The sequence below is a fragment of the Strix uralensis genome, unplaced genomic scaffold, assembly GCF_047716275.1.
Source record: "Strix uralensis isolate ZFMK-TIS-50842 unplaced genomic scaffold, bStrUra1 scaffold_377, whole genome shotgun sequence".
Taxonomy (NCBI): domain Eukaryota; kingdom Metazoa; phylum Chordata; class Aves; order Strigiformes; family Strigidae; genus Strix; species Strix uralensis.
Genome location: NW_027436971.1, coordinates 1 through 11,738, shown reverse-complemented (window position 1 = coordinate 11,738; position 11,738 = coordinate 1). Strand labels below are relative to the sequence as shown.

The 11,738-nt window shown below is 74.5% G+C and overlaps 2 protein-coding genes across 2 annotated transcripts; both read left to right on the top strand.

The window, feature by feature from the left end:
* The first annotated feature begins 502 nt into the window (after positions 1-502).
* Positions 503-1,981, top strand: ZNRD2 (zinc ribbon domain containing 2). Its single transcript, XM_074857869.1, has 3 exons — positions 503-689; positions 1,080-1,164; positions 1,641-1,981. Exons 1-3 carry the CDS (start codon positions 630-632, stop codon positions 1,958-1,960), a joined length of 465 nt encoding a protein of 154 aa, XP_074713970.1. The 5' UTR covers positions 503-629; the 3' UTR covers positions 1,961-1,981.
* A 597-nt stretch (positions 1,982-2,578) lies between these two features.
* LOC141938859 (EH domain-binding protein 1-like protein 1) lies at positions 2,579-11,202 on the top strand (the record flags this gene model as incomplete). The annotated part of the gene is given in 17 exon segments (XM_074857888.1): positions 2,579-2,641; positions 2,755-2,988; positions 4,731-4,826; positions 4,919-4,972; positions 5,104-5,163; positions 5,199-5,329; positions 6,582-6,736; positions 6,782-6,798; positions 6,916-6,996; positions 7,081-7,189; positions 7,657-7,807; positions 8,356-8,407; positions 8,493-8,881; positions 9,362-9,938; positions 10,222-10,276; positions 10,389-10,429; positions 11,082-11,202. Coding segments are annotated over 17 exon segments (2,386 nt in total), but the record flags the coding sequence as incomplete, so codon positions are not given.
* Between the last annotated feature and the right edge of the window lie 536 nt (positions 11,203-11,738).

Below are 11,738 nucleotides of genomic sequence, written 5' to 3'. Positions count from 1 at the left end.
AGACTCACACCCCCCCCTCCAGGGCCTCGCTGCCCTCTCCCCCGAGGATGGGACCCCCCTCCCCTCCCCCCAGCCCCATCTCCCTCCCCCCTCACAGCCCCCCCCTCCTCCTCAGCACCCCCCGATTTTCCAGCAAAATAAAGGTTTTCACCGACTCTCTGTGTCCTTTTTTTTTTGAGGGGGGGCCCGGCGGAAGCGGCGCGGGGGGAGCGGGGTGTGACACGGCCCCGTTTCGCCGAAGGACCGGCGGAACCTTTTTGCCGCCGGGACTTTTTTTTCCCCTCCCGCTCCGCCCTTTGTTTCCATCCGGGTCTCTCGGGCCCGTGACGTCACTTCCGGCGCGACGCCGTCGCCGCCGCGACCATGGCGCTGAACGCGGGTGCGGGGAGCGGCGGCGGGGACCCCCCCACCCCACCCCTCTTCCGGGACCCCTAAATCCCCCCTCCGACCCCCCCGAGGTCTCCCCCGCGCGGTTTCCCGCCCTGTGTGTCCTTCCCCCCAAGGCCTCGGTCACCGGCCCCGGTAACCGCTTTTCCCCCCCCCTGTCCGTGTCCCGTAGGCGCGGAGGCGGCCCGGGCGCGGCGGAGCTGGAGGCCCGGCGGGGGCGGCAGGAGCGGGTCAGCCGGGCCATGGGGCAGCTGCTGCTGCGGGGGTACCGGATGCTGGGGCGGTGCTGCCCCCACTGCGGGGTGCGCAATGGGGCGGGGGGGGGCTGGGATAGGGGGCTGGGATAGGGGGCTGGAGGGTCGGGAATGGGCTGGGATAGGGGGCTGGGGGTAGGGGGTTATGGGGCTGGGATATGGGGCCGGGAATGGGGCTGGAATATGGGGAGGGAGAGCTGGGAATGGGGCTGAGGGGCTGGGATATGGGGTCGGGATATGGGGCTGTAGGGCCAGGAATGGGGCTGGGATATGGGGAGGGAGGGCTGGGAATGGGGCTTGAGGGGCTGGGATAGGGGGCCGGGATATGGGGCTGGATATGGGGCTGGGGGGCCGGGAATGGGGGCTGGGCTGTGGGGCTGTTCCCACGGGGGGGGGGCTGGGATTGGGGCCGCGCTGACCCCCCCGTGCCCCCCCCAGACCATCCTGCTGCAGGACAAGCAGCAGCAGCTCCACTGCGTGGCCTGTCAGGAGCTGGACTGCGACGGGGAGGGGGGCGGCCCCGGTAGGGACCGGGGGGGCGGGGCTGGGGGTGGGCGGGGGGCTGGGCTGGGGGGCTGGGGGGTGGATTTGGGGGGGGGGGGGCTGGGGATGGGAATTGGGGGTGGATTTGGGGGGGGGCTGGGGATGGGACTTGGGGGGCAGATTTGGGGCCGGGGGGGCCCGTGCTGGGCTGGGGGGCTGGGCTGGGGGGCTGGGCTGGGGGGTTGGGGACAGGAGTTGGGGCCGGATTGGGGGGGGGGGGCTGGGCTGGGCGGCTGCGGATGGGAATTGGGGGGTGGATTTGGGAGGGGGGCTGGGGTGTGGGGCTGGGCTGGGGGGGCTGGGGCTGGACTTGGGGGGTGGATTTGAGGGGGGGGGCTGGGCTGGGGTCGGGAATTGGGGGTGGATTTGGGGTGGGGCTGGGACTTGGGGGGCAGAGTCGGAGCCGGGGGGGGCCCCACACTGGGGGTCCCGTCCCCACGTCCGTCCATCCCGCAGCCCCGGCCGCCCCTCGCCCCCCCTCTCCGCCGCCGCCCCCCGCCAGCCGGCCGCCCCCCGTCCCGAGCACTGCGAGGGAGCAGCCACGGGGTTACGGGGGGCGCCCCCCAGCCCGCCGCCCCCCCCGGGCCCCCCCCAGGCCGAGGCGGGTGGCGGCGGCGCGGGCCGCGGTGCTGCACAAGCTGGGCTGGGCCGCGCGGGAGCTGCCCCGCACCGCCTCGGCCGAGGGCAGCGCCCAGCTCTGCGCCCTGGTGCGGGCCTGCGCCGACGCGCTGGGGGGGCTGCAGGCCCTGGCCCCCCCCGCGCCCCCCCCCCCATAAACGCCTCGTCCCCGCCCTGCACCGGCTGCCTCGTGTCGTGGATTTGGGGTGGGGGAGGGGGGGGGGGTGCGTCGTCCCCAGGGGTGTGTGGGGGGGGGCTGGGGGGGTTTGGGGGGGGAGTTTGGGGGCCATTGGGGGGCTGGGGGGGTTTGGGGGGGCTGGGGGGGGAGTTTGGGGGCCATTGGGGGGGCTGGGAGGGAGTTTGGGGGCCATTGGGGGGAGTTGGGGGCTGGGGGGGGAGTTTAGGGGCCATTGGGGGAGTTGGGGGGCTGGGGGGGCGTTGGGGGCCATTGGGGGTGCTGGGGGGGAGTTTGGGGGGGCTGGGGCGGCGTTGGGGGCCATTGGGGGGGTGGGGGGGGAGTCTGGGGGCCATTGGGGGGGAGTTGGGGCTGGGGGGGGCTGTGGGGCAAGTCTGGGGGCCATGGGGGGGGGTGAGGGGGGAGTTCGGGGGCTGGGGGGGGTCGGGGGGGCCGTGGGGCAGCGCTGCCGCGACTGGCTGTGCAGATGACGGGGGGGGGGGCTGAATGCCCCGGGGGGGCTGTGGGGAAGAGAGCAGAGGGGGGGGGGGGTCCTATATCCGGGGGGGGGGCAGGTACATGGCCCGGGGGGGGCCGATATATGGCCCGGGCGGGGGGGGGGGGGAAGCTCCTCCCGCCCAGCTCCGGTTTCCTGCCCGGCGGGGCCGGACCGCGCCAGCGCGGGGGGGGGGGCAGCGGGGGGGGGCGGCCCCGGGCGGGCGAAGTTTTTTTTTTTTTTTTGGGGGGGGGGGGGGGCGGCCCCGGAGCTGTCGGCAGCGGGACCCGATCCTGTCCCGGCGGCGCTGCGGGGGCACGGGGGGGGTGGGGGGTGGGCAGGGGCGGGGGGTGACCCCCGGGTTGGTTTTTTTTTTTTTTTTTTTTGGGGGGGGGGGTCCGGGGGGGGGCCATGGGGTCGGTGTGGAAGCGGCTGCAGCGCGCGGGGAAACGGGCGGCCAAGGTGCGATTCGTGGCGACTTTCGAGGAGCTGCTGGTGGAGGGGGGGAAGAGCTGGTGAGTGACCCCCCCCCCCGACCCCCCCCCCGGACCCCCCCGGACCCCCCCGACCCCCCTCAGACCCCCACAACCCCCCCCAGACCCCCCCAAACCCCCCGCCCCCCCCCCCCGGGGTCCCACTGGGGGTGACACGGGGTCCCCGCGGGGGGGGGGGGGGGGGGGGGGCGGGGGGGCTCGGCCGGGCCCGGGGGGGGGGTTTGGGGGAGGGGTTGAGGGGTGGGGGGGGGTCGCCCCGCCCCGCCCCCCCCCCCCCCCAGGTCCGGCCCCGCCACCGGTTTCGTTTTGAGTTTAAAATGTCCATAAATGGGGCCGGGGCGGGAAACGGCGAGTCCGGCGCTAAAAATAGACCCGGGGGGGGCAGGATGGGCCCCCCTCCCCCCTCCCCCCTCCCCCTCCCCCTCCCCCCCTCCTTCTCCCGGCCGGGGGTGTCCGGTTTCCCCCCCCCCCCCGGCCCCAAATTTAGCCCCGGCCCCCCCGGGCGCCGCCACCTGCCCGGGAAAAGGGGGGTGGGGGGGGGGAGGGGACACACACACCCCCCCCCCTCGGGGCTGTGGGGGAGGGGTCTCCTGCCCCACGGCGCTGCCCTCCCCCCCCCCCGTGGGCGCGGCCCCGCGGGCGCTTGAGCAACGTGGGGTGAGTCACGGGGGGGGGGGGCAGGGCGGGGGGGGCAGCTATAGGGGTCTCTATAGGGGCTGCCGGGGGGTTCTATAGGGGCCGCCATAGGGTTCTATAGGGGCTGCTGTAGGCGCTGCAAGGGGGTTGGTATAGGGGTGCAATGGGGTCTCTATAGGCGCTGCTATAGGGGCTGCTCTAGGGGTGCAGTGGGGGCAGTGTAGGGGCTGCTATAGGCGCTGGGGGGGGGCAGTATAGGGGCTGTTATGGGGACTGTAGTGGGGCCCTTATAGCAGCTGCTATAGGGGCTGGTGCGGGGTGCGATGGGGCGTCTATAGGGGCTGCAAAGGGGTCGGTATAGGGGCTGCTGTAGGGGTTCCTATAGGGTTCCTATAGGCGCTGGGGGGGGGGGCGGTACAGGGGCCCCTATAGCGGTTCCTATAGGCGCTGGGGGGGGGGGGGGCGGTACAGGGGCCCCTATAGCGGTTCCTATAGGCGCTGGGGGGGGGGGGGCGGTACAGGGGCCCCTATAGCGGTTCCTATAGGCGCTGGGGGGGGGCCGGGACCGGGCCGAGGGCGGCGGCCGCTGCCGTTATCTGTGGGGCGGCCCCACGGCCCCACCCTGCGCCCGTGGGGGGGGAACAGCCCCACACCCTGCCGGGGGGGCGGGGGGTCACCGGGGGGTCACCGGGGGGTCACCGGGGGGTCACCGTGGGCCGCCCCCCCCCAGGCAACCGGACAAACTCACCGTCGTCTGGACCCGGCGCAACCGGCGCGTCTGCTCCAAGGTGGGGGGGGGGGTCCGGGGGGGTCCCCAGGGGGGGCTCAGGGGGTCCGGGAGGGCTCAGGGGGGACTGGGGGGGTCCCCGGGGGGGATGGGGGGGTCCGGGGGGGTCCCCAGGGGGTGCTGGGGTGTCCCCGGGAGGGCTCGGGGGGGTCTGGGGGGGCTCAGGGGGGGGTCCGGGTGTCCCCGTGGGGGCTGGGGGGCGCTGAGGAGTTGGGGGGGGGGGGGGGGTGTCCGTGGGGCTGGGAGAGGGTCCCAGTGGGGTCCCTGGGGTTGGGGAGATGTGGGGGGGCGCGGGGGGGTCCGGGGGGGCCCGTGGGCCGGGCTGTGACGGGGGGTGCAGCCCCACAGCTGGCAGCCGGGCATCGAGAACCCCTATCGGGGGATGGTCGTCTGGGTGGTCCCCGAGAGCATCGAGGTCGTCGTCACCCTCTACCGGGTGCGTGTCCCCCCCCTCCCCCCCCCCCGCGGTGTGTGTCCCCCCCCCAATGTGCTCACGGGCCCCCCCCGGTGTCCCCGTCTCCCCCCCAGGACCCCCACGCCGCCACCTACGATGACAAGGAATGGACCTTCCTCATCGAGAACGTGAGTGCCCCGGGGGGGGGGGGGGGTGTCCCCTGGGGGGTGGGGGTCCCCCTTGGGGTTGGGGGGGCCCTTTGGGGACACGGGGGTCCCCGGAGTGACCCTTTTTGTGTGTGTGTCCCCCATCCCTGCAGGAGTCGCGGGGGCGTCGCTCGGTGGTGGCGGGGACCCCCCTGGATTTGGGGCGTTGGCGGGTCCCGCCCCGGGGGGGGGGTCGGGGAGGGGCGAGGCGGGGGGGGGGGTCGGGGACGGGCCCCCCCTGTCCCTGTCCCTGTCCCTGCGCCCCCGCTCGCGCAAGGTGGCGGCCGCCAGCCTGCGCCTGCGCCTCAGCGCCCGCGTCCTGCACGAGGGGCACCCCACGTGAGTCGGGGGGTCTTGGGGACATCGGGGGGGTCTTGGGGACATCGGGGAGTGGGGGGACAGTGGGGTCTTGGGACATCGGGGGGGTCTTGGGGACATCGGGGAGTGGGGGGACAGTGGGGTCTTGGGGACATCGGGGGGGTCTTGGGACACGGGAGGGTCTTGGGGACATCGGGGGGGTCTTGGGGACATTGGGTCTTGGGGACATTAAGGGGGTGCTGGGACATCGGGGGGTCTTGGGGACATCGGGGGTGTTGAGGACATTGGGGAGTGGGGGGACATTGGGTCTTGGGGACACGGGGTGGTCTTGGGACACAGGAGGGTCTTGGGGACATTGGGGAGTGGGGGGACATTGGGGTCTTGGGGACATTGGGGGGTCTTGGGGACATGGGGGGTGTTGGGGACATTGGGGAGTGTGGGGATATTGGGGTCTTGGGGACATTGGGGGGTGTTGGGGACATGGGTTGGGGACATTGGGGGACTTGGGGGGACTTGGGGACTTGGGGACATTAAGGGGGTGCTGGGGACATCGGGGGGGTCTTGGGGACATGGGGGGATGTTATGGGGAGGTGGGGACATCGGGGGTCTTGGGACATTGGGGAGTGGGGGACATTGGGGTCTTGGGGACGTTGGGGGGGTCTTGGGGACATGGGTTGGGGACATTGGGGGACATGGGGGGACTTGGGGACTTGGGGACATTGAGGGGGTGCTGGGGACATTGGGGGGGTCTTGGGACATTAAGGGGGTGTTGGGGACATGAGTTGGGGAGATTGGGGGACATGGGGGGGACATGGGGGTCTTGGGGACATTAAGGGGGTGCTGGGGACATTGGGGGACTTTGAGGGGACATTGGGGGGTCTTGGGGACATGGGTTGGGGACATTGGGGGACTTGGGGACCTTGTGGGGACATTATGGGGGTGTTGGGGACATGGGGGGGGTGTTGTGGTCTTGGGGACATTCTGGGGGTCTTGGGGACGTGGGTTGGGGACGTTGGGGGGACATTGGGGTCTTGGGGACGTTGTGGGGGTCTTGGGACACGGGTTGGGGACATTGGGGACACGGGTTGGGGACGTTGGGGGGACATGGGGGTCTTGGGGACGTGGGGGTGCTGGCAAAGGGGGGTGGGGGGCATCGTGGCTCTTGGGGGACACTGGGGACCTGTCGGGGACATGGGAGGGGACACCCGGGAGGACACCGGGGGGGCCCCGTCGGGGCGGGGGGGGACACCCGTGGGGACACGCGTGTCCCCAGGGAGGAGGACATGCAGAGCGTGGCCAGTCTGCTGAGCCGCCCGGGGGAAGTGGCCGACCTGGGGGACTTCGAGAGCGACCCCGAGGACGAGGAGGGGGGGACGGGGGGGGACACCCCGCGGCGGGGGGGGGACACGACCCCCCCCAACCCCCGAGGTGGGTCCCCGCTTTGTCCCCAAACCCCCTGATCTGTCCCCAAAGCACCCCGGGCCCTGTGTGTCCCCCCCCCGCTGCTGCTGGGGAGGGGGGATCCAGCCCCCTGACCCGCCCCCCCCAATGTTTTGGGGGTGCTGGGGGGGGGGGGGTCCAGCCCTGACCCCCCCCGTTGTGCCCAGACTTGCCCCGGGAGCTGCAGGCGCTGGCGGAGGAGGAGGAGGAGGAGGGGGAAGAGCCCGGGGGGGCCCCCCCGAGCGGAGGTGGGTCTTTGGGGGGGGGCGAGGGGGGGGGGCACAGGACCCCCAACCCCCCCCCCCAGGGTCCCTGACCTGCCTCTCCCCCAGCCCCCCCCCCGCAGAGGAGAGCAACCACGGGGCCCCCCCGCAACTGGGGGGCACAAAGGGACCCCCCGGCCCTGGGGGGGGCCCGGACCCCCCCCCCGAAATAACCGCGGTGAGTGGGGCTGGGGGGGGGTCCCATATGGGCTGGGGGTGTCTCAGGGGTGGGGGGTCCCCAGAGTGGGGGGGGGTGGCTCTGGGGATCCCATTCTTGGGCTGGGGGGGTCCCACATGGGCTGGGGGGGGGCTCTGGGGACCCCGTGCTCAGTTTGGGGGGGTCCCACATCGGGGGGGGGGCTCTGGGGACCCCGTGCTCAGTCTGGGGGGGGGTCCCACATGGAGGGGGGGCTCTGGGGACCCCGTGCTCAGTCTGGGGGGGGGTCCCACATCGGGGGGGGGGCTCTGGGGACCCCGTGCTCAGTCTGGGGGGGGTCCCAAATGGGGGGGGGAGCTCTGGGGACCCCATTCTTGGGCTGGGGGGGATGTGCGGACCCCATACGTGTTCTGGGGGGATCCCACATGGTCTGGGGGGATGGTGGGGGGGGGTCTCTCGGGGTGGGGGGGTCTGACGGCGGCCCCCAGCCCCCCCCGGGGGTAGCGGGGCGCTGCTGGCCTGGTGCCAGGCGGCCACGGACGGGTATCGGGGCGTCCGCGTCACCAACTTCAGCACCTCCTGGCGCAGCGGTTTGGCCTTTTGCGCCCTCCTGCACCGCACCACCCCCGGCTGCTGTGAGGGGGGGGCACCCTGGGGGGGGGGGGCACCCTGGGGCGGGGGGGGCACCCTGGGGACATGGGGGGGGCAGCCTGGAGAGGGAGCTCTGGGAGTGGGGAGGGGGACCCTGGGGAGGTGGATGGGGCATCCTGGGGGCACCCTGGGGGGGGGGGGAGCACGGTGGGGACATGGGGGGGCACCCTGGGGGGGGACACACCCTGGGGACATGGGGGGGGCACCCTGAGGACATGGGGGGGGCAGCCTGGAGAGGGGAGCCCTGGGGATGGGGACCCTGGGGAGGTGGGATGGGGCATCCCGGGGACACCTGGGGGGGGGCGAGTGGGACATGGGGACACCCTGGGGGGGGGGGACATGGAGGGGGGGGCACCCTGGGGACATGGGGGGGCACCCTGGGATGCAGGGTGGGACCTGGGGCTGTGGGATGTGATGTCCTGGGGTCACCCTGGGGACATGGGACACCTGGGGGGGGGGGTGTGTCACCCTGAGGCCCCTCCAGGGACACCTGAAGGGACCAGGACCCCCCCCCCCATGTGTGTCCCCCCCCCCTCCAGTGACTACGAGGCTCTGGACCCCCTCGACATCCGGGGCAACAACAAGCTGGTGAGTGGGGGGGTGGGAAGGGGGGGGCGGGGGGCCCCCCCCCAAACCCCTGGGCTCCCCCCAACCCCCCCGGGGCCCCCCCCAGGCCTTCGACGCCTTCGCGGCTCTGGGGGTCCCGCGGCTGCTGGATCCGGCCGACCTGGTGCTGCCGCCGGCGCCCGATCGCCTGGGGGTGATGACTTACCTCAGCCAGGTGCGGGCGCGCCTGCAGCCCCCCCCGGGGGGGCCCCCCCCGCACCCCCCCATCGCTGCGGGCCTGGGGGGCCCCCCCCAGACCCCCAGCTCAGCTCCGTTGAGGGGGGAGACACACAAAGAGCCCCGGACCCCCAGCTCGGCACCGTCAAGGAGGGGCCCCCCCGGCCCCCCAGCTCGGCTCCGTTTGAGGGGGGGCCCCCCCCGCACCCCCCCATCGCTACTGACCTGGGGGGGGCCCCCCAGAACCCCCAGCTCGGCTCCGTTGAGGGGGGGCCCCCAGTGACACCCCCGGACCCCAGCTCAGTTCCCTTGAGGGGGGGCCCTCAGTGACACCCCCAGACCCCCAGCTCGGCTCCATTGAGGGGGGCCCCCCCCCGCACCCCCCCATTGCTACTGACCTGCGGGGGCCCCCCCGGACCCCCAGCTCGGCTCCATTGAGGGGGGGCCCTCCCCGCACCCCCCCATTGCTACTGACCTGGGGGGGCCCCCCAGAACCCCCAGCTCGGCTCCCTTGAGGGGGGGGCCCCAGTGACACTCCTGGACCCCCAACTCGCCTCCGTTGAGGGGGGGCCCCCCCCGGCCCCCCAGCTTGGCACCGGCCAGGGGGGGGCCCCCGCGGACCCTCATCTCGGCTCCACTGAGGGGGGGCCCCCAGTGACACCCCCAGACCTGCAGCTCGACACCAGCGCGGGGGGGCCCCCGCGGACACCCCCAGACCCCCCCGGCCTCAGCACCATGGATGCGGGGTGCCCCCCCCAGACCCCCCGGCCCCCCAGCTTGCACTGTTGAGGGGGGGCCCCCAGCGACCCCCCCGGCCCCCCAGCTCAGCACCATGGAGGGGGGGGCCCCCTCAGACCCCAGCTCAGCACTGACCAGGGGGGGCCCCCCGGACCCCCCCGAGCCCCAGCTCAGCCTTACGGATGGGGGGGGCCCCCCCTCGGCCCCCCAGATCTGCGCCCTTGAGGAGGGGGGGGGGGCCCCCCTCGGACCCTCAGCTCAGCACCGTCGATGTGGGGCCCCCCCGGACCCCCCCGGACCCCCAACTCGGCTCCAGCGAGGGGGGGCCCCCCCCGACCCCCCCCAGCAGCGGGGGGGGGTCAGTGAGGCTGCAGCAGGGGCAAAGGACGCTGGTCCCGGGCCCCCCCCGGGGGTTCTGGTGCCCCCCCCCGCCTGCACCGCCCGGTGGGGGAGGGGGCCGCCCCCCAACTCAACCGGGGCCCCCCCCGGCCCCGCGCCCCCCCCCCGCACCAAGACCCTCGCCCACCTGCGCGACGCCGACCTGCTGCGGAGACGCCGCTCGGAGCGGCGCGGGGACCCCCCCAGAGACCCCCCCGCGGTGAGACACCCCCCCCCGAGACGCCCAGGGGGGACACACCCCCCCCCAGACCCCCCCCCAGACCCCCATGGGGGACACACACCCCCAAACCCCCCCCCCGAGACCCCAGGGGGACACCCCCCCCCAGACCCCACCCGGGACCCCCATGGGGAGACTCCCCCCCCCCGGGAGACCCCCTGGGTGCCTTAATGCCGGGGGGGGGGGGGGGCTGTTATTGCTGCCCCCCCCCCTTATTTCCACCCCCCCCCAATGTGGGGGTCCCTGACCCCCCTTCTCTCCCCAGGGTGATGGGGATGTCGGGACCCCCCCAGAGGCCCCCCCAGCCCAGCCCCCCTCCGGTGAGTGGTTGGGGGGGGGGTGTCACAGATGTGTCCCCCCCTCCTGGGGCTGATTGGGGGGGGGTCACACCCCCCCTTGTCCCCCCAAATTGTGTGTCCCCCCCCCGCGCAGACGCCCCAGCAGAGCCCGAGTCCCCAGAGGAGGAGATGCCGGTAAGGGGGGGGGACACGGGGGGGGGGAGACGGGGGGATGAGGGGACATGGGGGGGGGGACACACCCCGGGGTGGGGGGGGGATGTCGGGAGGTTGGGGGGGCTCTGGGTGCGGGGGGGCCCTGGGGACACCCCTGGGTGTGGGGGGGGGGGCCCTGGGGACACCCCTGGGTGCGGGGGGGCTCTGGGGACACTCCATTGGGTGCGGGGGGGCTCTGGGGACACCCCTCGGTGTGGGGGGGCTCTGGGGACAGCCCTAGGTGTGGGGGGGCCCTGGGGACACCCCTGGGTGCGGGGGGGGGCTCTGGGGACACCCCTCGGTGTGTGTGGGGGGCTCTGGGGACACCCCTCGGTGTGGGGGGGCCCTGGGTGCGGGGGGGCGCTCTGGGGACACCCTTGGGTGCGGGGGGGGCTCTGGGGACAGCCCTAGGTGTGGGGGGGCTCCGGGGACACTCCGTTGGGTGCGGGGGGGCCCTGCGGACACCCCTCGGTGGGGGGGGGGGGGGCTCTGGGGACACCCCTTGGTGTGGGGGGGGCCCTGGGGACACCCCTGGGTGCGGGGGGGGCTCTGGGGACACCCCTCGGTGGGGGGGGGCTCCGGGGACACCCCTGGGTGCGGGGGGGCCCTGCGGACACCCCGGTCCCCCCGGCAGCGGCTGCGGGACGCGGCGCAGCGGGTGGGGGCGGAGCTGCGGGCGCTGGAGCGGGAACAGACGCGGGTGGACGCGCGGGCGGCGGCGCTGGAGCGAGAATTGAGGGAACTGATGGGGTCCGGTACGGGGGGACACGGGGACACGGGGACATGGGGGGGTGGGGGGGACGGGGGGGCAGGGGGACACGGCGGGGAGATGGGGACACAGGGGACAGGGGGGACACGGGGGGACAGGGGACGGGGGGGACATGGGGGGGACACGGGGGGACACGCGGACATGGAACACAGGGGCTCATGGGGGACATGGGGGACACGGCGGACATGGGGACACAGGGACAATACAGGGGGACACGGGGGGACGGGGACACTGGGGACACGGGGGGGACAGGGGGGCAGGGGGACACAGGGGACACACGGGGGAACATGGGGGACACAGGGGGGACAGCGGGGGACACAGCGGACACGGGTGGACAGGGGGACACGGGGGGGGCAATGGGGACACGGGGACATGGGGGGACACGGGGGGGCCATGGGGACACAGGGGGGGACATGGGGGACACGGGGGACACCAGGGGGACATGGGGACATGGGGGGGGACATCGGGGACACCGGGGGGACATGGGGGACACGGGGGGACACGGGGTGGACAACGAGGACA

Bases quoted from the DNA above. Each gene is read 5' to 3' on its own strand.
- ZNRD2 (XM_074857869.1), top strand. From the start codon at position 630: ATGGGGCAGCTGCTGCTGCGGGGGTACCGGATGCTGGGGCGGTGCTGC. The intron at 690-1,079 runs GTGCGCAATGGG...TGCCCCCCCCAG, and splicing joins GGTGCTGCCCCCACTGCGGG to ACCATCCTGCTGCAGGACAA. The intron at 1,165-1,640 runs GTAGGGACCGGG...TCCATCCCGCAG, and splicing joins CGGGGAGGGGGGCGGCCCCG to CCCCGGCCGCCCCTCGCCCC.